Source organism: Tribolium castaneum, chromosome 7 (assembly GCF_031307605.1).
Source record: "Tribolium castaneum strain GA2 chromosome 7, icTriCast1.1, whole genome shotgun sequence".
NCBI lineage: Eukaryota > Metazoa > Arthropoda > Insecta > Coleoptera > Tenebrionidae > Tribolium > Tribolium castaneum.
Window position 1 is genome coordinate 7,401,944 of NC_087400.1, and position 23,026 is coordinate 7,424,969.

A 23,026-nucleotide genomic window follows, 5' to 3' on the forward strand; every position below is an offset into this window, starting at 1 on the left:
GAAAAAATATACAACAAAAAGCAAGACAATAAACAATAAAGCAGGAAAAATATATCTAGAAAAAATAATAAAAAAATAAGGAACAAGAGATATAATAAAGAAATTAGAAGAGCAATATAACCATGAAGTGTAAATCCACTGTAGGAGAGTCAGTTCCGTTCAATATGTCTATTATGTATTATATCTGTCATTATATTTTCTCCTCAAAAATTACAATTTAATAAAAACTACGAAAATAGGAGAAAAATAAAGGAAAAGAAGTAGTTACCGAAAATACACATAATAGAAAAAATATATACAACAAAAAGCAAGACAATAAACAATAAAACAAGAAAAATATACATAGAGAAAATAATAAAAAAATAAGTAACAAGAGATGTAATAAGGAAATTAGAAGAGCAATATAACCAAGAGGTGTAAATCCACTGTAGGAGAGTCAGTTCCGTTCAATATGTCTGTTATGTATTATGTCTGCCATTATGTTTTCTCCTTCAAATTTACAATTAAAAAAAAACAACGAAAATAGGAGAAAAATAGAGAAAAAGAAGTAGGTACCGAAAGTACAAACAATAGAAAAAATATACAATAAAAAGCAAGACAATAAACAATAAAGCAGGAAAAATATATCTAGAGAAAATAATAAAAAAATAAGAAACAAGAGAAATAATAAGGAAATTAGAAAAGTAATATAACTATGGGGTGTAAATGCACTAGTTCCGTTCAATATGTCTATTATGTATTATGCCTGCCATTACATTTTCTCCTCCAAATTTACAATTTAAAAAAAACAACGAAAATAGGAGAAAAGAAGTAGTTACCAAAAGTACAAATAATAGAAAAAAATATACAATAAAAAGCAAGACAATAAACAATAAAGCAGAAAAAATATATCTAGAAAAAATAATAAAAAAATAAGGAACAAGAGATATAATAAAGAAATTAGAAGAGCAATATAACCATGAAGTGTAAATCCACTGTAGGAGAGTCAGTTCCGTTCAATATGTTTATTATGTATTATATCTGTCATTATATTTTCTCCTCCAAATTTACAATTTAAAAAAAAACAACGAAAATAGGAGAAAAATGAAGAAAAGAAGTAGTTACCGAAAGTACAAATAATAGAAAAAAATATAGAATAAAAAGCAAGACAATAAACAATAAAGCAGGAAAAATATATCTAGAGAAAAATAATAAAAAAATAAGGAACAAGAGATATAACAAGGAAATTAGATGAGCAGTACAACCATGAGGTGTAAATCCACTGTAGGAGAGTCAGGTCCGTTCAATATGTCTATTGTGTATTATATCAGCCATTATGTTTTTTCTCCAAATTTACAATTCAAAAATAATAACGAAAATGGGAGAAAAATGAAAGAAAAGAAGTAGTTACCGAAAGTACAAATAATAGAAAAAATATACAACAAAAAGCAAGACAATAAACAATAAAGCAGGAAAAATATATCTAGAAAAAATAATAAAAAAATAAGGAACAAGAGATATAATAAAGAAATTAGAAGAGCAATATAACCATGAAGTGTAAATCCACTGTAGGAGAGTCAGTTCCGTTCAATATGTCTATTATGTATTATATCTGTCATTATATTTTCTCCTCAAAAATTACAATTTAAAAAAAACTACGAAAATAGGAGAAAAATAAAGGAAAAGAAGTAGTTACCGAAAATACACATAATAGAAAAAATATATACAATAAAAAGCAAGACAATAAACAATAAAACAAGAAAAATATACCTAGAGAAAATAATAAAAAAATAAGTAACAAGAGATGTAATAAGGAAATTAGAAGAGCAATATAACCAAGAGGTGTAAATCCACTGTAGGAGAGTCAGTTCCGTTCAATATGTCTGTTATGTATTATGTCTGCCATTATGTTTTCTCCTTCAAATTTACAATTAAAAAAAAACAACGAAAATAGGAGAAAAATAGAGAAAAAGAAGTAGGTACCGAAAGTACAAACAATAGAAAAAATATACAATAAAAAGCAAGACAATAAACAATAAAGCAGGAAAAATATATCTAGAGAACATAATAAAAAAATAAGAAACAAGAGAAATAATAAGGAAATTAGAAAAGTAATATAACTATGGGGTGTAAATGCACTAGTTCCGTTCAATATGTCTATTATGTATTATGTCTGCCATTATGTTTTCTCCTCAAACATACAATTTAAAAAAAAATAACCAAAATAGGAGAAAAATGAAAGAAAAGAAGTTGTTACCAAAAGTACAAATAATAGAAAAAATATACAATAAAAAGCAAGACAATAAACAATAAAGCAGGGAAAATATATGTAGAAAAAATAATAAAAATAAGAAACAAGAGATATAATAAAGAAATTAGAAGAGCAATATAACCATGAAGTGTAAATCCACTGTAGGAGAGTCAGTTCCGTTCAATATGTCTATTATGTATTATATCTGTCATTATGTTTTCTCCTCAAAAATTACAATTTAAAAAAAACGACGAAAATAAGAGAAAAATAAAGGAAAAGAAGTAGTTACCGAAAATACACATAATAGAAAAATTATATACAATAAAAAGCAAGACAATAAAGAATAAAACAAAAAAAATATACCTAGAGAAAATAATTAAAAAATAAGTAACAAGAGATATAATAAGGAAATTAGAAGAGCAATATAACCATGAGGTGTAAATCCACTGTAGGAGAGTCAGTTCCGTTCAATATGTCTGTTATGTATTATGTCTGCCATTATGTTTTCTCCTTCAAATTTACAATTAAAAAAAAACAACGAAAATAGGAGAAAAATAGAGAAAAAGAAGTAGGTACCGAAAGTACAAACAATAGAAAAAATATACAATAAAAAGCAAGACAATAAACAATAAAGCAGGAAAAATATATCTAGAGAACATAATAAAAAAATAAGAAACAAGAGAACTAATAAGGAAATTAGAAAAGTAATATAACTATGGGGTGTAAATGCACTAGTTCCGTTCAATATGTATTATGTATTATGTCTGCCATTATATTTTCTCCTCCAAATTTACAATTTAAAAAAAACAACGAAAATAGGAGAAAAATGAAGAAAAGAAGTAGTTACCGAATGTACAAATAATAGAAAAAAATATACAATAAAAAGCAAGACAATAAACAATAAAAGAGGAAAAATGTATCAATAGAAAGTAATAAAAAAATTAGGAACAAAACAGATATAATAAGGAAATCAGAAGAGCAATATAACCATGAGGTGTAAATCCTTTATTGGCTATTGTAGTAACTTCCGCTCGCTTTAACGTATCTATTAGCTCCTTGTGACCTTTGCATTTGCGTCAAAAATAAGAGAATTTTGTTAGATAATTTTAAGTTTCTCCGGAAGTTACGCAGTTTACCTTACTTGCATATGCGAGCTGTGATTATTTATTGAAAAATGTTAGTTGTGCTTCACCAAGCACAGCTTTGCTCTACGTCATGTAAATAATTCGAGGGCAAAAATGGAAACGAAATTTTTACCCCTTCTAACCTTATCTAGGCGGGAAACGGAAGTAACTAACATAATTTAGATCGATCGTTGATTTCATTGTTGTTTGAAACAAAGCTCACGCAGCATGAAGGTGCTGATTAAAAAATAATTTTCAGAATTGCTCCCGTTGTAAACCGCGATGTTAATCTCTTCATTTCTCTGTGAAATATTTCGTAGCAATGCCAAGACGAATGTTCACCTCTTCTTATTGATTGATGACAATACCTCTTTGGATGTCATTGACACCAATTGTTCTCAAATCTCATTAATGGCTCGATCACAAACCCGCTATATTTGTCCCCTTTTTATGGTCGAAGATAAAAATAGACTAAGGTCATACGGAATGATAAAAGTGTTAAAAACATTGCATAAAACAATCACGTTTTCTCGGAATCTTGCATCTTATCTCGTGAAGATTTTTCAAGACGTTTGGTTTCCTGTCGCCTTGTTTCATCACGGAAAAGTTATTTTTTCGCCCAACAATCCTGCTCCATTTCTACACCCATGGAATAAAAGAGGCCGGTTTGGATGTTTGTAATTTGTAAAATTCCCCAAGAAACGACTTGAAGAAGGGAATTAACATAATCTGCATACTTCCCATTACTTTTTACGACACCAAATGATACTGTACAAGGTGGACCTCCACCGAAATGGCTTTTTTTGCTTGTGTTGGGTGAAGGGAACACTGTTCGGAGATGGGTATATTGGTCCATCCGGGCGGCACTGTTTGAGATTTAGCCCCAATTTACGGCGAGGTTTGGTCATAACGAGACGGTAGGTCTTGGGTTTAACGCCCCTTTGTTGAGCCTGGCGTCATAAATTTTTCACAAGTGCAGTGGGTGAAGGGGATTTATTGCTTCATTCCGAGAGGTGGAATAGACCGAATTTTTGTGGCCGGCATGCAATGCAAATAAACACGAAAAATATTTCCCAGTCACTAACACCCAAAAGAAAAGTAAAACAGAACTGAAAATGGAATCGAAAGACTAGAAGAAGACAAAACCAGATGTGAATGAAAGAAAAAGTAAGAATGAAACAAGACACGTAATGAGCGAAGAACACAAAAAACATACCAAGATATTTTTAGTTTCCCAAATTCTGCTTGTCATTTTGTATTTTCTGTTCCTTTTTTTTTGGTAATACAATTTTCCTGTCTAGTTTCCTGTCATTTCTTTCAATAATAATTGAAAATTAAAGTTAAAAATTAGTTCAAAAGAACGAAGACAAAGTCAGACATCTATGTTTAATAAGAAATAAAATAAAAAATAGTAAACAAAAACAAGATACAGACAGTAAAAACAAAAAATGTATACCAAGACATCTTTAGTCCAATAATGTTCAATACGATATAAAATCAAGAAGAGTAAGAAAAAGAAGTGTTGTGGAAACAAGATACAGAAAGATACAGATGGAAAATTTTGAGGAACTTACCTAACATACCAATCTTCAGATTCCCAAATTAATTTCAATTTAATTAAACACTGACAAAAAATAAAGAATAATAATAAAAAGTAAGAATGAAACAAGATACATAAAAAACAAAGAACTAAAAATTTTAAGAAATGCCCAAACCTATTCGTAACCAAGATATTTTTAGTTTCCCACATGATTCTCTGTAGATTTTTCGTTTTCAACCTTTCTCTATTTTCTGTTTATGCTTTTATGCTTCTACCGCACCACTTCTAATAATAATTGAAAAACAAAAAGGAAAATGGAATCAAAAAACTCCACGAAGCCAAAATCAGACATCATTGTCGTATAATAAGATATAGAAGTAGAATACAAAAAGTAAAAGTGTGGATAAAACAAAATATAGAAAGAATAAAGACAAAGACAAATTTGAGGAACTCCTAAACACACCAAGACACCTTTATTTGCTGATTGTTTTTGCTTATTCTCTCTTTTCAACCGTTTTGTATTTTCTGTTCCTGTTTTTTTCTATTTTTTCTTAGGTACACCATTTTTATTCTAGTTATTCTAGTTATTCATCAGTCCTTTTAATAAATAATAAATAAAATAGGAATTGAAAACGATATCAAAAGATTGAAAAAAAACAACATCAAATATCAATGTGTAATAAAATATAGAAAAAAAGTAAAAGTGTGGATAAACACAATAAGAAAAGAATAAAGACAAAAAAATTTGAGGAGCTCCTAAACACACCAAGACACCTTTTTTGCTGCTTTTTCTCTCTTTTCAATCGTTTTGAATTTTTCGTTCGTTTTTTTCTATTTTTCTTAAGTTTACTATTTTTTTCTCTAGTTTTATTATGACTTATCTGTTCTTTTAATAAGTAACAAATGAAATAAAAATTGAAAACGGTATCAAAAGACTAAAAAAAGACAACATCAAACATCAATGTGTAATACCATATACATAGAATAAAAATAGTAAGTGTAGATGAAACAAAATACAAAAAAATAAACAAATTTTATTTTTCTTGTACGTTCTGTTTTTATTTGTTTTCTATAATAATTTATAATGGAACCTAGTCCGGATCTGAAGTAGGAAATAGTTTGAGGAACTCCAAAACATACCAAAACTCCTTTAGCTTTTCAAATTATTTATTTGCAACCTATCTTCTATTTTCAGATTTTTTTAATTAGTTGTAGTTGTAGTTTTTGAATTAAATTTATTTTCTGATTTCTTTTTTTTTTATTATTATTCATTATGAAAAAGGTCCCAATAAATATTATTTCCAAAAAATAAAGAAATCATTTATTAGTACTTTTTTGTTTTGTATGTTTTATTTTTTGGTTTGTCTTAGTTTTCAATTCTTCTTCTTCAAAAATAAAAACAAGACAGAGCAGCACTACAACAAATACAGCGTGAAATTTTTAACTGGAATAAAATTCATAACTTTGATTTAGGCGATTTTGATGAAAATTCCCGAAACAGGTCAATTTTTATTTTTCCTTGCCTACTATTTGTAGCATATGGTTTTTGTTTATCTGCTGTCAGAAATGCACAGCCACCTCTAACTTTTTTTTTTCAAATATAATGATATGTCAAGTGACACCTCGTATGAAAGCCTTTTTCACAAGCATTACAACGCACTTTTTTTGTTTTTTGATTTTTTTCAAAGCCTACGTGATAAAAAAATAAAAACCAATTTTATAGGTTGAACATTATTTAATAAAACAATTGTTCAAAATGGGCAACGTTCCTCTTCTGGGAAATAACATAACGATAGTCGCATTAATTTTTAACATTTTGTAACATTTCTATTGTGATTTGCCTAATCCCAATTTATAAAAATTGGTTTTAATTTTTTTATCGCGTAGGCTTTGAAAATATTCAGAAAATAAAGAGTGCGTTGTATTCCTTGCAAAGTGCTCTTTTGTATGAGGTGACTCTTAACATACCGTTACATTTGAAAAAAAAGTTAGAGGTGGTTGAGCATTTTTGAAAACAGATAAACAAAAACCATATCCACCAAATGATGGGCAAGAAAAAATTTTATTCCAATTAAAAATCCCACTCTGAATAATGAATACAACAAAGATAATACAGCTAATGTAAATTAAAATAAAATTAAAAAAATCCCTTAAACAAGAACTAAAAGCAAAACTTAAAAACTTAAAAAATTATAGTGTCTCGCAAAGAAACTAAAACAGAGAAATCTTCATTCACTTTTCATTTTTGCTATAAACCGTGGCTTCGTGCCCAGCAAGCATATCTCTTTCAAATTCTGACATGTTTAGCTGTGCTTGTCTTACGTAATCTCGTCTTGTTTTCTTTTATGAAAAAAGTTAGTGCAATAGCGCAACAAAAGCCTCTATTATCCTAGCATCACGTCTCGTTATCTGTGAACATACCTTTGCGATAAATATTAATGTGGAAGTTACGGTATGTCAAATCTCGAATGTATTTTATGCCAAACGCACTGATTTACTTATAATAACTCGCTCGCTATATTGAAATGCAAAGCATGAGCCATTTTACGATGTTGCAAACCGACTCGGTTCTACAACACCTTAAGAGTGGATGAACTTGACTAGACAAGAATCGGATGTTTATTCATGAACGGTTGAGACTTATTATTGCAAAAGTTTTGATGCTTCAAAGGGTAAAAACGTGAAAATGCCTTACCTGCAATATCATCATCGCAATCTTCTTCTTTACGCGCGTTGATGCTCCCCGAGGGCATCTTCACAATTACAGTTCTTTTATTACACGGCCGCCACAATTTTTCGACGTGATTACATTTTGCACTCCGTAATGAGTTTTTACACACAGGAGAAAAAGTCCCTTTGTAAGGCCCTTAATGACGCTGTTGCTAATCTTCTAATCTCTTCCTTATTAGCAGGAGCGACATTTGTCAACAAGATCCTAATTTAGACAAGTAGAATAAATTAAGCTACTTGCTGTGATAAAAGGAAATGTGGTAGCGTTATAAACCACATTTTTACGGTTTCGATAAGGAAAAGCGTAAAATATCGGCGGGAATCGTTCGGGAAAGCTGCTTATTTATTGCCGAAAAGCACGAAAAATACGTGATCTTTTGAGCAAATTAGCAAGATCGTGAACTGTAATTACCTCCCTATAAAGTACTGGAATTAAGGTAACGTCGGCTGAATTATGGTCGTGATACTTCCTGCTACCATGAGATACGAGGTACGATTTTTTCCAAGACCAAAAATAATTTTTTGAACTAGATCAAGTCAAAAAACAACAAAGCGAAATAATGATTGATTGAGTCTAGACTAGCAGGAGGCAAAGTTTTGGTGTCAAAGATCACTGGAATGTTAATTTTTTCGGTGGTGGTAACACGATAGCAATTTTTCATGCTTACAACTGGAAAACCACAAGGGCTATAAAACGTAGTTTTAAGTATCCTCACTGCAAATATTTCATAAAACGATACTTTTGTAAAATTATACCCAGGTATTTACAGTTTTGTGTCAAACATTTAAAACCCAGTAGTAAATCTGATTACTTGTTCCATTTTAAATTTACGTCATGTTCTAATTTGCATAGTCCATGCACACTTTATCTCGAATCTAATCTTTCTTCCCGTCAGATAATTCAAGCGTATTTAAACATGCAGAGTATTTTAATAAGTGAGGTTTGTGCAGACTTGTGTGAGTCATTTATTCCCGCAACATTTCACTCTTTTCCACCATCGGCGCTACCTACGTTTCGTTCTTTTTTCTCTCGACTTCATCAGACCATCATTCACCGCACACAAGCCCACTGTGCACCAAAAACAACGTAAACTGAATCGGTTTTTCGGTCGGCGGTCCCGATTGCGAGATTTATGTCTGACATAAATCGGAGCAAAACGGAAGAGAGTGACTGCACCGATGCAGCAGCTCGGATACTAATGCATTCGCGGTTGATGCAAGTGCTCGGTGTCGTGGTAGGGCGACCATGAAATGGACCAAGAGAGAGGTGAAGATCGTTCACGGGGAACTGAGCCGAATTAGATAAAAAAACGTAATAGAAAATGATATTTTCTAATTGCGCTGCCACCAAAATTTGATGTAAGTCGAAATTCGAAATCGGGATTCCAAGCGCGTTTGGAACTCAAAAAAAGTGCTAGGATCGAGTTTGAACAACACTGATTGCTGCAAATGCAAACCGAAGTTTAAATGCTTTAGAAAAAATAATGTTCGAAAAAAGTCGTTTGGGATCGTTAGCTTTAATGCTTGTCTTATGGGCGTTTTTGGAAAAATTAAAATCGAGTATATTTCGTCCCAATATCTTCAAAACTATAAATCAGAGAACAAAAATGAAGACTGATTTAAAATCCTCAAATAATTTTACGCTACATACTTTTAACAAAAATTCTTGGATATTGTGATCGTGACTAAAAAATGTTAACCAAGTTGTCTTATTCGGATTATTTGCGCCATTTTGGCTCAATTGCCACAACATTTTGTTCAGAAGCAGGTAAAAAACAATTAAAAAATAAACCAATTTTTAATCTTTTAAAAGTTTTTATTTAACTTGCTTTGTTGTCTGTCTGTCTATTTCATATTTTTTGAGCAAAATTTTAAAAGGTTTCCATTGTCCCAATGAATTGAAATTTTGCATACTTACGTAATCTGCGCGACAATGCAATCCCATGTGGTTAAATACTCTCTAAAGGGGTTAAATGGAGTTTTGAAGCTCTTTATAAATGGGTTTTCAATGTGTACATACCGTAACTTATACCAACATTAATGGTATGTTGGTCATAGGAAAATACAGCGTGCTCAAAAACTGGCGCACCAACTCAATGGTGTGTGGTAAAGAAGTGGTTACATATAAAGGTAAAAATAGTAAAAAAATTCTTTGTATTAAAGTTATTGATAAATAACGGATTTTGGATAAATGATATGTGGCAACGTTGTCTAACAGTCATGATCGCAATAGGATTTGATCAACAATAAAAGTAAATTATTTTTGAAACGGTTTCCTAGGAAATAATTCCCAGTGTTGGCACATCTACACATTGTGATTTTTTGGATGAATTTTAATTTCTTTAAATTAAAAAAACTCCTAAAATATGATAGTAAATTTAAAAATAATTATTCATCGTTTTGTTACGGAACTATTACCTGGTATGAAACATAAAAACATAAAAAAATAATGAAAACTAAAGAAGTTAACACAATAAGTTTGTAGCTCCAGATTTTTTAAAATATGACTTCAGGAATTTTTTCAACATTTTTCCCGTAATCTGCTCTTGCTTCTCAATAACGTACCACTGAGTTGGTGCGCCAGTTTTTGAGCACCTGTATATTAATTCCTAAGCATTTTCATTACGTTTCTTTACAAACACATTGCGCTATTTTTTTTTTTTTTGAATTCGTTTATCTTGGACGATAGAGTATAGATACAGAACAGAGGTACAGCTGTTTTCTGTCACATACAACTAAACAAGTTTGCACAAATTAGCAAAATAATGGTGATTAATAGGCGAAACTAAATCTCAGAGAAAAAGACATTTAGAATAAGTAAAAACTATAAATCAATAAATAAAAAAACTAAAAAAATTTTTTTCGAAAAAAAGTTTTTATTTAAAAGATGCATTAAAAAGTAAAAAATATATATTTTCTATCAGAGACGAATATTTTTGATGACAAATTAGGATTTTAAAATTTACAAAAGCTTTGGGAACGGTCATAAGTCATAACAATACGATATTACAGAATTACTTTGTTAAATTAAGCACTGTTCCCAAAGATTTTATAAATTTTACAATCCTAGTTTGTAATAATAATTTTTTACTTTTTAGTGCCTCTTTTAAATAAAAGCTAAATTCTAAAAAAACATTTTCTTTTAAATTTTTGTATTTTAGTTTCCTTTCTCCTTTATTACTGATTATGTATCTTGATCAATCCATATGTTCTTTGCCTTTTTTTAAAATTATTATTAGAAGAAGCGATGAGAGTGAAAGCTAGAGAGAAAATGGTATATGTAAACAATATAAAAAAAGTGAACAAAAAATACAAAAAGATTGAACCAGAAAACAAGCAGCAAAAATTTTGAGAAAGTAAAGATGTCTTGGTATGATTGGGAGTTCTTCAAATTATTTGCAGATTCCACTTTTCATTATTACATTAATTAAATAATGGAATTAATTAATTAATTAATGGAATTAATTAAACATTAATTCCATTAAGGCTGTTATTTCTAAAGCAAACAAGCAATTACACAACATAACAACAATAGAAAAATTTTTTTTAAACCCAAGATTTTAGTATTGTAAATTGTAACGTTACAAAGATAAAAATTGAATCAAACTGAAATATTTAAATTTTTCTTGACTGTAGTATTTGAAGGTTGCACTTTTTCGTTTGTTGGCTATAGTCGCTTGTTACAAAATGAGTAATTCTTTCTCTATTTTTGTTGTTATTTTCTTCACTATGGTTTTTTCGTTCTCTTTTCTCATTAGGTATTGTCTCTTTTCGTTTTTTGTTATATTTTCTTGTCTCCTTTATATCTAATTTTGTTTTTTGATCTCTTCATGTATTCTTTTACTTTAGAGGAACAGAGAGAGAATAAAAACTATAGCGGAAATGATATAAGATGTAAGCAAAACTTATAAATAAAGTGAAGTAAACAGAAAATACAAAACGTTGAAAACCGAACAAGCAGTAAATAATTTGAGAAACTAAAGATGTCTGGGTATGGTTGGAAGTTCCTTAAAATTCCCGTTTTTTTTGTATATTTACAAAAAAAAACAGGAAATAGGAAATAGTAGGTAAGAAGTGTTCTTCTTATCTACTATTTTCTATTCTTCAATATTGCACATTCATATGTGATTTTGTCCTCTTTCAGTTTCTGACCTAATTTTATTTTTTGACATTATTTTTTATTTTTTAGTGTATCTTCTAAATAAAAGTTTTTTTTCAAAAAAACATTTTTTTAAATATTTTTTTTTATATATATTTTTCATGTTTATATTTTTATGTTTAAAATGGAGCATTTTCGTCCAATATCTCCAAAACTACAAACCGTAGAACAAAAACTCGACAGATTTGGAATCATCAGGCAATTTTATGTCCAATAGGTCACTTTTGAAATTTTCAAATCGTATATTTAAACAATTTTGATTCGATTACTACAAAATTACGCTTAGAAATGGATAATTATCTAGTAAAAAGGATTGCATGTTGTCCTAAATCAATTTTTATTTTCATTTCTATCTTATTTTTAATTTTTGGTTGATTGGAAAACATAATACTACTACGTTTCGTCCAATATCTTTAAAACTAAAAATCTTAGAACAAAACTTGGAAACGGATTTAGAATTTAATTTTTTTAATCGAAAATTAAAATTGCCTCTAACCAGATCAAAAATTACGGTTTTAAAATTTTCCGTGTTTTGAACGATGCGTTTACTTTTGCTTTGTATTTTTCAACCTTAATTTAAATTTAATTTTATTATGTTTATGATTATTATTATACAGTTTAAACTTAATGGTATTTATTAATGTATGAGACCTTGAGGAAAATCATCGAATATAAGGCAGGTCAGTTATTGATTCCATATTATGGTTAAGTTATTTTTACTACTGAAACACCTCACAATGAAAGCTCAAGACTCTGACAACCCTTATATCGTTCTGAGACGCGTTTTTGTCGATTTTGCTTTCACTAGCCACATGATAATCTACACTAAAATCACTTTCGTGTTTCACTTCTTGACTTTACTCCTCGAAACTTATTACATGATTACAAACTTTAATGTGGAACTCTTTTCACGTTATGGTTGCATGATGTGCCTCATGACTTATGTAAGTACCTCCTCATAAATGTAAAATAATGTTTTTATTAGTCAAATGTCCAGATCGTTTTGGCTAAACTATTGGAAATTTTATTTGCCAGACATATCAAATTTTTGGAGGAAGAGCGTCTTTCTCATTTCTGGAAACTTGAAGAAAGTAGTGAAGAAACACAAAAAGTGGTGAACGCGGAATCTTCAAAAATTAGGAAAAAAACGTTTTTTGTTCTATCGTGGTTTGTGGCGTTAGGGTTTGTTTTGTTCCCAATTTTTGGGGATTTGAACGATTTGTTCATGTTTGGTCGAGTGTATAGGAATTATTTTGGAAGTTGGGCCATTATTCCCTTCTGTATTTACGTTTCCACGTTTCCTTCGATCGCTTACAACTCTATTTGTTTACCAGCAGTTGTATCATATTTTATATTTCACCTAAACTTACAGATAAGCTTAATAAATGACAAACTTGGCAAAATTTCAGAAAAATCCCGCCAGAGCGAGATTTACCAAAAATTATGCTCATGTGTTGCTCACCACGTGAGGCTAAGAAGGTCAATTTAATTAATTTTTTTGCGATCTAATTTCTACTTCCAGATGGACAAATATATTTCAAAATGAGTTGGAATCAGCTCTGCCTTTTTACCTCTTCTTGGGTGCTATTAATTCTATTGCTGTCTCATTTTTCATTCTTTATGTACTGATTAAAAAAAATTTTTTGTCGTATAACAATTTTTTTTAGAATCTTCAAAACATGACTCTAATTTTTGAAATACGTTTGGTCGTAATTTCAGTCTGTAATGTTCTGATTCTTTGGATTTTTGCTGAAGCTGGACAAGAATTTAGTGATAATGTAATAAAAATTCAAGTTGTGATGATCTTAATTTTTCGTTTTTTCAGTCTGACTCAATTTTTGATGCTGTAGTAGCATGTCCTTGGTACAGTTGGAACGCTCAAAATCGGAAAATTATGTTGATATTTATGCTGAATTGTTTAAAACCAATGACTTTTTCGTGGGGCGGCGTTAAACTCGACTATCAATTTACTGTAACTGTAAGGAAATGGAAAAGTCAATCCGTAAAAATAACTTTCTGTTACCAGATCGTCAAAATGTCTTACTCTTACGCTTTGGTTTTGTATAACTGGAGATATGAAAAGTAGCAAGTTAACTGCTTTGTAACCATCACTATTTTGAAAAACATACAGTTTAACGAAATTTGTTGAAAAATTTTAATTTATTATTTTTTTAGAGAATTTAATAAAATATTTTAGTGGGAAAAGTTTAGTTCGCATTTGTAATTTCGGTTCATAAGTTCAACATTTTTTGTCCCTTTTCATTCTAGAGATATATAGGTACAGTGACGATCAAAAAGAATGACACCCTTAAAACCGCAGCCATAAATCTTTGATATGATATGTGTAGAGTGTACATTTGGCTAGTTTATAAATTAGCTGGATATTGTGTGTCCAGTCTGGTTGGTAGGGGTGTCATTCTTCTTGATCGTGATTGTACCTATATAAGTTACAACAATATATTTATGTTAAACAAAATAAACAAAAAAATACTGTGGGTCGATCTTTCCTTTCGCATAATACGGTAGATATTCCGTTTTGTAAAGTTAAAGTTGAGGAAAAAAGTTAAAAAAGCATCTACCATCTTATTAAATACTAATCTCGTTTAATAATATATGCAGTAATACATTTGTTCGTCGTTTTGTGAAATCGATGGGAAAATAATTTGTTTGTGGGATAAATCGTTAAAACAGCGTTGATCAGTGAAAAGCTCAATTAATGAGCTTCCAAGCCCTCAAACATTTATTAAAAATGTGTGCAGAAAAAACCCCAGATTTGGACAATCCTTACCTGACTTTGCGACGCGTTTTTATTGATTTTCCTTACAGCAAATCGATGAAAATCCACACTTGTATCACTCTTCTTTTCCACTTTCTGTCCCTAATTCTCGAAATTCACTACTTGGTCACAAATTTCAGCTTCGAGCTTTCGTCGCGTTACGGCTGCATGATGTGTCTTATGACATATGTAAGTAAAAATCAAGTACAATCGTGTTCTTTCACATTTTTCAGGTAATAAGCGTCAAAATTTTTGTGATTATGTTTGCAAAACCTCTCAAAATTCTCGAGGAACAACGTGAGTTGCACTTTTGGAAAATTGGAGATTCTAGTCATGCGATGCAACAATCAGTAGCAACTGAAGCTTTACAAGTTAAGAAACAAACTTATTTTGCTCTAAGTTGCTTTGTGTTGTTGGCGGTTATTTTGTACCCGGTTTGGGGACATGTTAACGACTTGTTTATGTTCAGTCAAGTCTATGAAAAATATTTTGGGGATTGGTCCGTAATTCCGTACTATTTTTACGTATTTACGTTTATGTCAAGCTCTTTTAATTCGTTCCAACTACCGGGGGTTATATTATATTTCACGCTGCATCTCAACTTGCAAATAAGTTTAATAAATGAGAAAATTACAAAAATATCAGGAGAAAATTATTGCCAGGACGAAGTTTTCAAACAGTTGCGAGACTGCATTTCGTATCACGTCGCTCTGGAGAGGTAAAGTTTGTTGAAAATTGCCAAAATTAGGTTTTGTTTTAGATGGATGGCAAGGTTGATTGACTTGACGAAAACCGCAATGCCTGTATTTATTTTATTAGGGGCTCTAAGTTCAATTGCTGTCTCGTTCTTTGTTCTCTATGTAAAAAAATGTTGACACCTATATTTCTTTCACATTTTTTACTCATTTTAGAGTTTGGAAAACACAAGATTTATTCTCAAAATACGCTTAACAGTAGTTGCAATTTGTAATGTTCTAATCGTTGCCACTTTTGCCAAAGCAGGTCAAAGATTTAGTGATAAAGTAAGAAAATTTTGTTTTTGGAAAATCCAAAAATTTGCAATTTTTAGACTGGTCTAATTTTCGATGCTATAGCCACTTGTCCGTGGTACAGTTGGAACGTTCCAAACAGGAAAATTGTTTTAATTTTCATGGCTAATTGCTTGAAACCTAAGACTTTTTCATGGGCTGGGATAACACTCAATTACCAGTTTGCAATTAAAGTAAGTGAATAAGTTGTCGTTTCAAAAAAATATAAAAATATGTATATATTTTTTTAGATCGTGAGGACCTCCTGTTCTTATGCCTTGGTTCTATACAAACTGAGAAATGGAAACTACTAGCAACTTTTTTTTTTAAATATAATTTAAGAAAACAAATTGGCTTGTGTAATCAATAATAAATTATTTTTGAATCACACATCTATTTATTTTGCAAGATTTGCACAAAAAATTTCCAAAACCCACAAAAAATACAAAAATACACAAAAAAAATTGGAATAATTTAAAAAAAAATTAATACTATACAGTGTGGAATTTTTAATTGGAATAAAAATCATAACTGGAATATAGCCAATTTTTGTAAAAATTCTAGAAACAGATCACTTTTTGTTTTTTCTTGCCCATTATTTGGTGGATATGTTTTTTTTATTTGCTGTCAAAATTACATAGCCACCTTCAACTGTTTTTTTCAAATGTGACACCTCATGTAAAAGAGCACTTCGAAAGCAGTACAACGCACTCTTTGTTTTCTAAATATTGTCAATGCCCAAATTAAAGCAGTGTGGAATCATCGACTAAAATAAAATTTGTAACTTGGATATAAGCGTTTTTTGTAAAAAATCTTGGCACAGGTCGATTTTTGATTTTCTTTGCACATCATTTGGTGCATGCGGTTTTTGTTTTCAAAAATGCCCAGCCACCTCTAACTTTTTTTTTCGAATGTAACGGTATGTCAAGTGTCACCTCATGTGAAAGAGCACTTTTCAAGAAATACAACGCACTCTTTGTTTTCAGAATATTTCCAAAGCCTACGCGATAAAAAAATGAAAACCAATTTTTATAAATTGAAATTAGGCAAATCTTGCTAGAAATGTTGCAAAATGTTAGAAATTCATGCTACTATCGTTATGTTATTTTCTAGGAGAGAAACGGTGTCTATTTTGAATAATTGTTGCATTAAATAATGTTCAACTTATAAAATAAGTTTTTATTTTTTTATCACGTAGGCTTTGAAAAAATTCGAAAAACAAATAGTGCGTTGTAATGCTTCTGAAAAGGGCTTTCGTACGAGGTGTCACTTGACATACATTACATTTGAAAAAAAAAAGTTAGAGGTGGCTGTGCATTTCTGACAACAAATAAACAAAAACCATATGCATCAAATAGTAGGCAAGGAAAAATAAAAATTGACCTTTTTCGGGAATTTTCACCAAAATCGCTGTATGCAAAAGTACGGCTACTTTAAAAAATTGTGGTTAATAAAAATTTGTAGCAAGTGTAACAAATAAATTGCCTGTTTTGTTAAATTTGTTCAGTTTTTACTTGAAAACGCAGCACAAAAGTATTTTCAGTTGAATTTTTTATAAAAAAAACTTCGGTACTCCTTGGCTTTTTTTTGAGTTAATCTGACTAAAAGTCATTCCAAATGGGATAGTCCCTCACGAGTGTGTAATTACGAAAAGCCAAGGCTATGCCGGTAAATTGCGCGATTTTTGCAACTCTTGCTCTATTTATAGATGAAACGTGTTTGTGGGCAACTTCTTGTCCATAATCAGTGGATTTTTTCGTTTTTAACGGCCGCTTGTTAACAACTTCATCTCGCACGAAAGAAATGTGTCCCGAAATGCCAACAACTTCTATTTTGAATAATGCATCGAATTGTATGCGCGACAAGCAAACTTAACACGGCTCTTCTAGGTTATCTCTTGTAAGTCATATTTGCGGTTGTCCGAATATGTTTTACAATAAATCTCCGTGATTTATGCGATAAACCCGTCGCGATATAGGGTAGTTTGACCTTTGGAGAAAAACACGAAAATACAAGTTTCTTTCCAGTGAGGCAATTACATCCGCTCGCATTCCCCATCCACCTGGATATGCTTGAAATGTTCCTGTAATTTATATAACGACAGTTGCAGTGCTATGAAAATTGCCACGAACCACTTATGTAACCAGTATATTTATGCGATAATTTTTTATTGGTGTGGTGGTTTGAATAGAAGCCACTCGATGGCTTGTAGAGCAGGTTTTAGGACGGCTCTGAAAACGCATTTCCTGCTACGCGCTACAGAAGCTTGTTTATGCGATGCTACGGAAAGCTGTAACCTGATTTTCTACGGGACTTAGATCCGGAGTAGTGATGATGCGGTTTTTTCGCAATTACGCGAAATTTACGCAAAGAGCTACCTTATAAATTCGCCGTGCGAATGTGTTGCAATTAAACCGAAAATCCTGTGAAAATATTTTCATCTTTAACGGCTGTACGTTATAAATATTGGCCATAAATTCCGTTTCATTACAGCTAATTGGTGAAATGCTAAACTTTACCGTATAGTAATGGAGCAAGTAGAACGTCTTTGCGAAATTGCGCGCGTACAGACGTCCACAAATAAAAGCACAATTACCAATCAGCTCATAAAGAATGAAGAGGAAATTAGCAGTTTTATCCAAAACAGTAATCTCTTTTGTAGAAGCTTTCTTAGTCAAAAATGTCAATAAAAATAGTATAAGTTTTGTTTTTGGAAGTTTTGTTATGTAGTTTATAATACAAACCAATTTAAAATATACTTCTTATTTGTTAGAATTTTTTAGCGTGAGAAATATATGTACTTGTAGGTACGTAAGTTTTTTAGAAACCTAAGAAAATGTCCTAGAAGCAATGAATTTTTTGAAGAAATGAACTACAGAATATCCTGAAAAAACATTTCAAAGTAATTTCATACGTCACAGATTCATAAGTTAAAATAGAAAAAAGTTTCTATAGACCTATATTCGAGAAAGTAAAGAAAAAAATTGACGAAAGGGATGAAAGAGGAAGACAAGAATAGAAGACAAGAAGAAATAATAAAGAAGAAAGAAGAGGGAAGGAAGAGGAAAAAAGATAAACTATAAAACAGAAAAGAAAAAAGGCAAAAGATAAAAGACAAAAAATAAAAAAGACAAGCAATAGAGGATAATAGAAACTTTTTGCCTGTAGAGAAAAAGAAAAAGGTTAAAAACAGCCAAATATACCTACTTGTTAATACCTATCCGATTTCGGAAAGAGAATAGAGCACAGAATAGGGAATAGAAGATAGAAAATAAAGATAATAAAAAAAAGAAAAGTAAACAAAAAGTAAACTGAAAAGAAGAAACAGAAAACAATAAGAGGATAGGAAATAGACTATACAATATTCAGAGGATAGAGAATAAAGCAAATCAAAGAAAAAACTTACGGACATAGTTTTATAAGATTTTTTTCATTTTAACCTAAGGAACCACTCCCGGCCTAAAGTATTATTTTGATAATTAATTTGAAACTGGTAAGTATTTTTGTATCTCTGCCATATAATAATTATTAATTACACTAAGCGACAACGACAAACACAATCACGTAGGCTGTGCCGATTCTAATTCACTTTGTCTGCGCATGCGCCATTTCAGAGAATTCCCGGTACAAATCATGGGAATCCCCTGCTGTGGATGCTATTTTTTTGGAGTATGATGTCATGGCTTGTTTTTGTTTGCACATGTGTTACTTTGGGGAATCCCACGATTTGCACTGGGGATTCCCTGAGATGGCGCATGCGCAGACGAAGTGAATTAGAATCGGCACAGCCTATGTTATTTTGGTCAATTTTTTTTAGGCTTTTTGTGGTCACAAATAGACAAAAAATCTAGTTTGAAGGCAAATGTTTAAATAGTACATGCAAATTTGATTGCAAGTTACTGAGAGTGGAAACAACTCCGCGAATGCAAAGAAAGAACTCTCGCTTATATTTTATAAGTTTTTACGCAAAATGTAGATTGTGTCCGCTTTAATGCGAGCGCAGCTGTACCTCGCGCCGCAGCCATGTGAGAATAATGGCCATTTAAAAAAGAATTTCTTTAACGTAGCGGTAATGGCGCAAATAAATAAAGCCGTTGAAGGAAATTTGCAATAATTGAAAAAAACCTGCTTGCATCCAGTATGTCGCACCCAGGAAAAATAATAATATGGTAAATTTGTCCGCATGACAGCTCGTGTCGGGGCTATTAGTTTAATAAAGTCGGGTTGTGAGCCGTCATTAAAATACAATTTTGCGCAATTTATTGAATATGTGGACGGGAAAAAGGCGCTAGTTGACCCTTGTGACACAGCCAGCTCCGATCCGCTCAATTAGCCAATGAATAATCGCGCCGTTGATGCGAAATTACTTAATTAAAAAATCGTTATCGAAAGAACTCATTTAGCAGTCAATTTATTTCGAGAGATTTATTGGAGTATCAAAATACAAACTAACAATTATTCTCGTAAATAATCCACGAATTACATTTGTTCCTTATTACTTGCTGCCATTGCCGATGAAATCGGCAAGAAACCGATGATTTATGTTAAGTCGATATTAGTTCCTTCCGTGAAGATTATAGTGCTATAAATTGTGGCAGATTAAACATGGCAGCGTGGTGATGCTTTATAGCCAATTCGAAGCGCGATATATTATCGCGACCATAACCTCACATTGTTGTCACGTGACTAGAAAAGCCGCCTCGATTGGCCCCTTGCAACTTTCAAAACCAGGTCCGAGTGAAATTGACGAAAAGATTTATGATTGTATTACGTAAAAACCGTCATTATCGATAAGAATCTGGGCGTAATCACGTTAAAAAGCTGTTATTATACCCCGATATAATTAATAATAAAAGTAATAAAAATGCCCGCGAATTGCCGTTATTTCACACGCGCAACTGGCCACGATTATTATAAATTTTTCGGCCCGTTTTACACACAGGAAGACGCTCTTATTAATGTTTAATAAAATTTTACGATTTCGCTTTTAACGAATCGATTTTTCGAAATGTTGCCTTGGCACGGCACCCTCTGTATCTTAAATTAGACAAGTTTGCCCTACGTTTCCTGCTCTCAAAGCAAACAAATCATTAATACGACATGGACTCTTGTAAAAATACACAATTCCTTTTTGGTGAAGGCGTCCGGGATGATTTAAAATGATAACAGACGATAAAAGTCAAAGGAACACAATCGACGGTCGTACGAGAATGAAAAATGTGCGTTCGCTTGTATAAATAAGAGACAGAGATGCTAATAATTCAGATTATGCTCTCTAATTAAACTCCTGCTGGGCACTTCGTTTCAACTAATAAAATTCATGAAAAAGCTATAATAATATATTAAGACCTGTCGTCTGATTTTACTGTAATGCTTATTTTCAATATTCGGGGACCGTTGGACACGTTCGCCTTTTGTACGCTCGATTTACGAGGATTTATGTGCAACGCTGTTGAAAAGTTCCACCAATACTGGGTTGAAAGTAATTATCATCAGTAATTTTGCGAGCTAACTAGTGCGGCCTAACTAGTGACAACTAGTTATAGTTGTTAGATTTTTATCCACCACTTGCCAAGAATTACTGTCATTATAAAAAATAGCTAGTTATTTAATGTCAATGGTTGACAGTTAACAAATATGTTCAAATAATTAACTATCTAACTTAAAGTATTTGTCACTAGTTAGATGTATTTTAAATTGTCCATTTCATTTTTATAAAAATTTTACAGCTAATTGACAATATTGTCAACAGATAACACAAAGTCAATAATTGACTATGACGTCTGCTTTATTATTAGTTTCTAGTTAACTATTGACTTTAGTTTTTACATTTATTTTAATTAATTTATTTATTATTATTATTATTTATTATTTATTTTTGATTTTGTTTTTATTTTGTTTTTACTTGTTACGTTTAACATTAGAACTTTAATTCTCTATAGTTAGCCAACAACTTCAATAAACTTATACAATTTCAAATGTGTGTAAATATTTATTAGCTGTTGAAAACCTTGCTTGAGGGAAATTAACTAAAATGTACTTAGTAAATTGTCATTAGTTAATTATTAGTAACTTACTACCAGTCTTACGAGCTAACTTAACTAGTTATCTTCCTTGTAAATATAAACACTATCAGTAGCTTTTTTGTTTGTGTAAATCACAATAGTTATTCTATAGTTAGTGTTATGATATTATCAAGCCATTAGTTAGTTATCAAAAATTAATAGAATATCTGATTTTTGTAATTGATACTGTAATTACTGATAACTATTGACAGTTAATTGATTTGTTAACACAATTAACTTCTTTTCAATTACTTATCAATAGTTTAATGTATTATAAATATTAACTATTGTCAGTGACATTAGTTATAATGATTAGATCATTAGTGAATTGTTGATAAATGTTGTTGATAGAAGACAAATGATAAACAATTGATAATGCAACAGTTGGAAGTGGTTCTATTGACTATTGACAATGTTTCATTTGTTGACAATATGTTGTCAACTAATGGTGGAATTTTTATGAAAACAATAGTTTGGTTTTTGTTTAGAAAATATTAGATTTATAAAAACTGAAATAGGTACTTGATGTGCTGTCATGGACAAAGGTACTGCTAATGACAATGACAATGACAACGGCTTTTTGACCTTGAAAATTTGTTTTGTCAAATAGACTATATTGTCAAAAATACACATTTTAGGTTAACTTTTGTGTGACTAAATTGTGACAACTTATAACACTAACACTAAGTCTTTCAAAACTTGTTCATTTTTTCAAGGTTAAAAAGCTGCTGCCATTGTCAAAATCTTATGATGGCGGTACCTCTGACCATGACAACATACAGTACCTGCTTCAGTTATTGTAAATCTTCTAAATTTTCTAAAAAAAAACAAAATATTGTTTTCACAAAAATTCCACCATTAGTTGCCAACATATTGTCAACAAATAAAACATAGTCAATAGTTAGAACCACTTCTAACTGTTGCATTATCAATTGTTTATCATTTATCATCTATCAACAACATTTATCAACATGCCACTAATAATCTAATCATTAACTAATGTCACTGTCAAGAGTAATAATTATAAAAAACAGTAGTTATTGGCAATAGTTTATAGACATAGATCGCAAATATTTACTTAACCAGTTAACTATTTGACAGTCTAATTTGTTTTTTTTATGTAGTTAGTTAACAAGTGTTTACAGTTAATTATGATAAATTGATCAAAGCCATTGTGTAGTAAATTTGTTGAATATTTTCTGACAATATTAAATTTACAATATTAACTTATTAGATTAATAGGGAATAACTGTCAATAAGGCAATAGCTGTTACCGGAGTGTCACTAGTTATTGACAAAACTGGATTTCGATAGCAATCAAAAATCGGTAGCTAGTCCTTTAATTTGTCTATAGTTAAATATTTACAATAATCA

General features: G+C 30.8%; 1 protein-coding gene and 1 long non-coding RNA gene across 6 annotated transcripts in view; one reads left to right on the plus strand and one right to left on the minus strand.

Moving 5' to 3' along the window:
* rols (rolling pebbles) overlaps positions 1 to 23,026 on the minus strand; it is a 141,217-nt gene that overhangs the window by 66,718 nt on the left and 51,473 nt on the right. For 2 of the 5 annotated variants that reach the window (XM_015978284.2, XM_064357785.1), the window contains exons 1-2: positions 8,637 to 8,821; positions 7,590 to 7,829 (exon numbers count right to left, since the gene is read on the minus strand). The exons of the other annotated variants lie outside the window; for them this stretch is intronic. In XM_015978284.2, coding sequence (XP_015833770.1) covers positions 7,590 to 7,647 — 58 coding nt within the window. In that variant the 5' untranslated portion in view covers positions 7,648 to 7,829; positions 8,637 to 8,821. Of the gene's footprint in view, positions 1 to 7,589; positions 7,830 to 8,636; positions 8,822 to 23,026 lie in introns of those variants that run through there. 5 annotated transcript variants of the gene reach the window in all.
* On the plus strand, positions 12,476 to 13,755 carry LOC107397593 (uncharacterized). Its single transcript, XR_010334917.1, has 3 exons — positions 12,476 to 12,727; positions 12,781 to 13,561; positions 13,609 to 13,755. It is a non-coding gene; the product is annotated as an uncharacterized LOC107397593 (long non-coding RNA).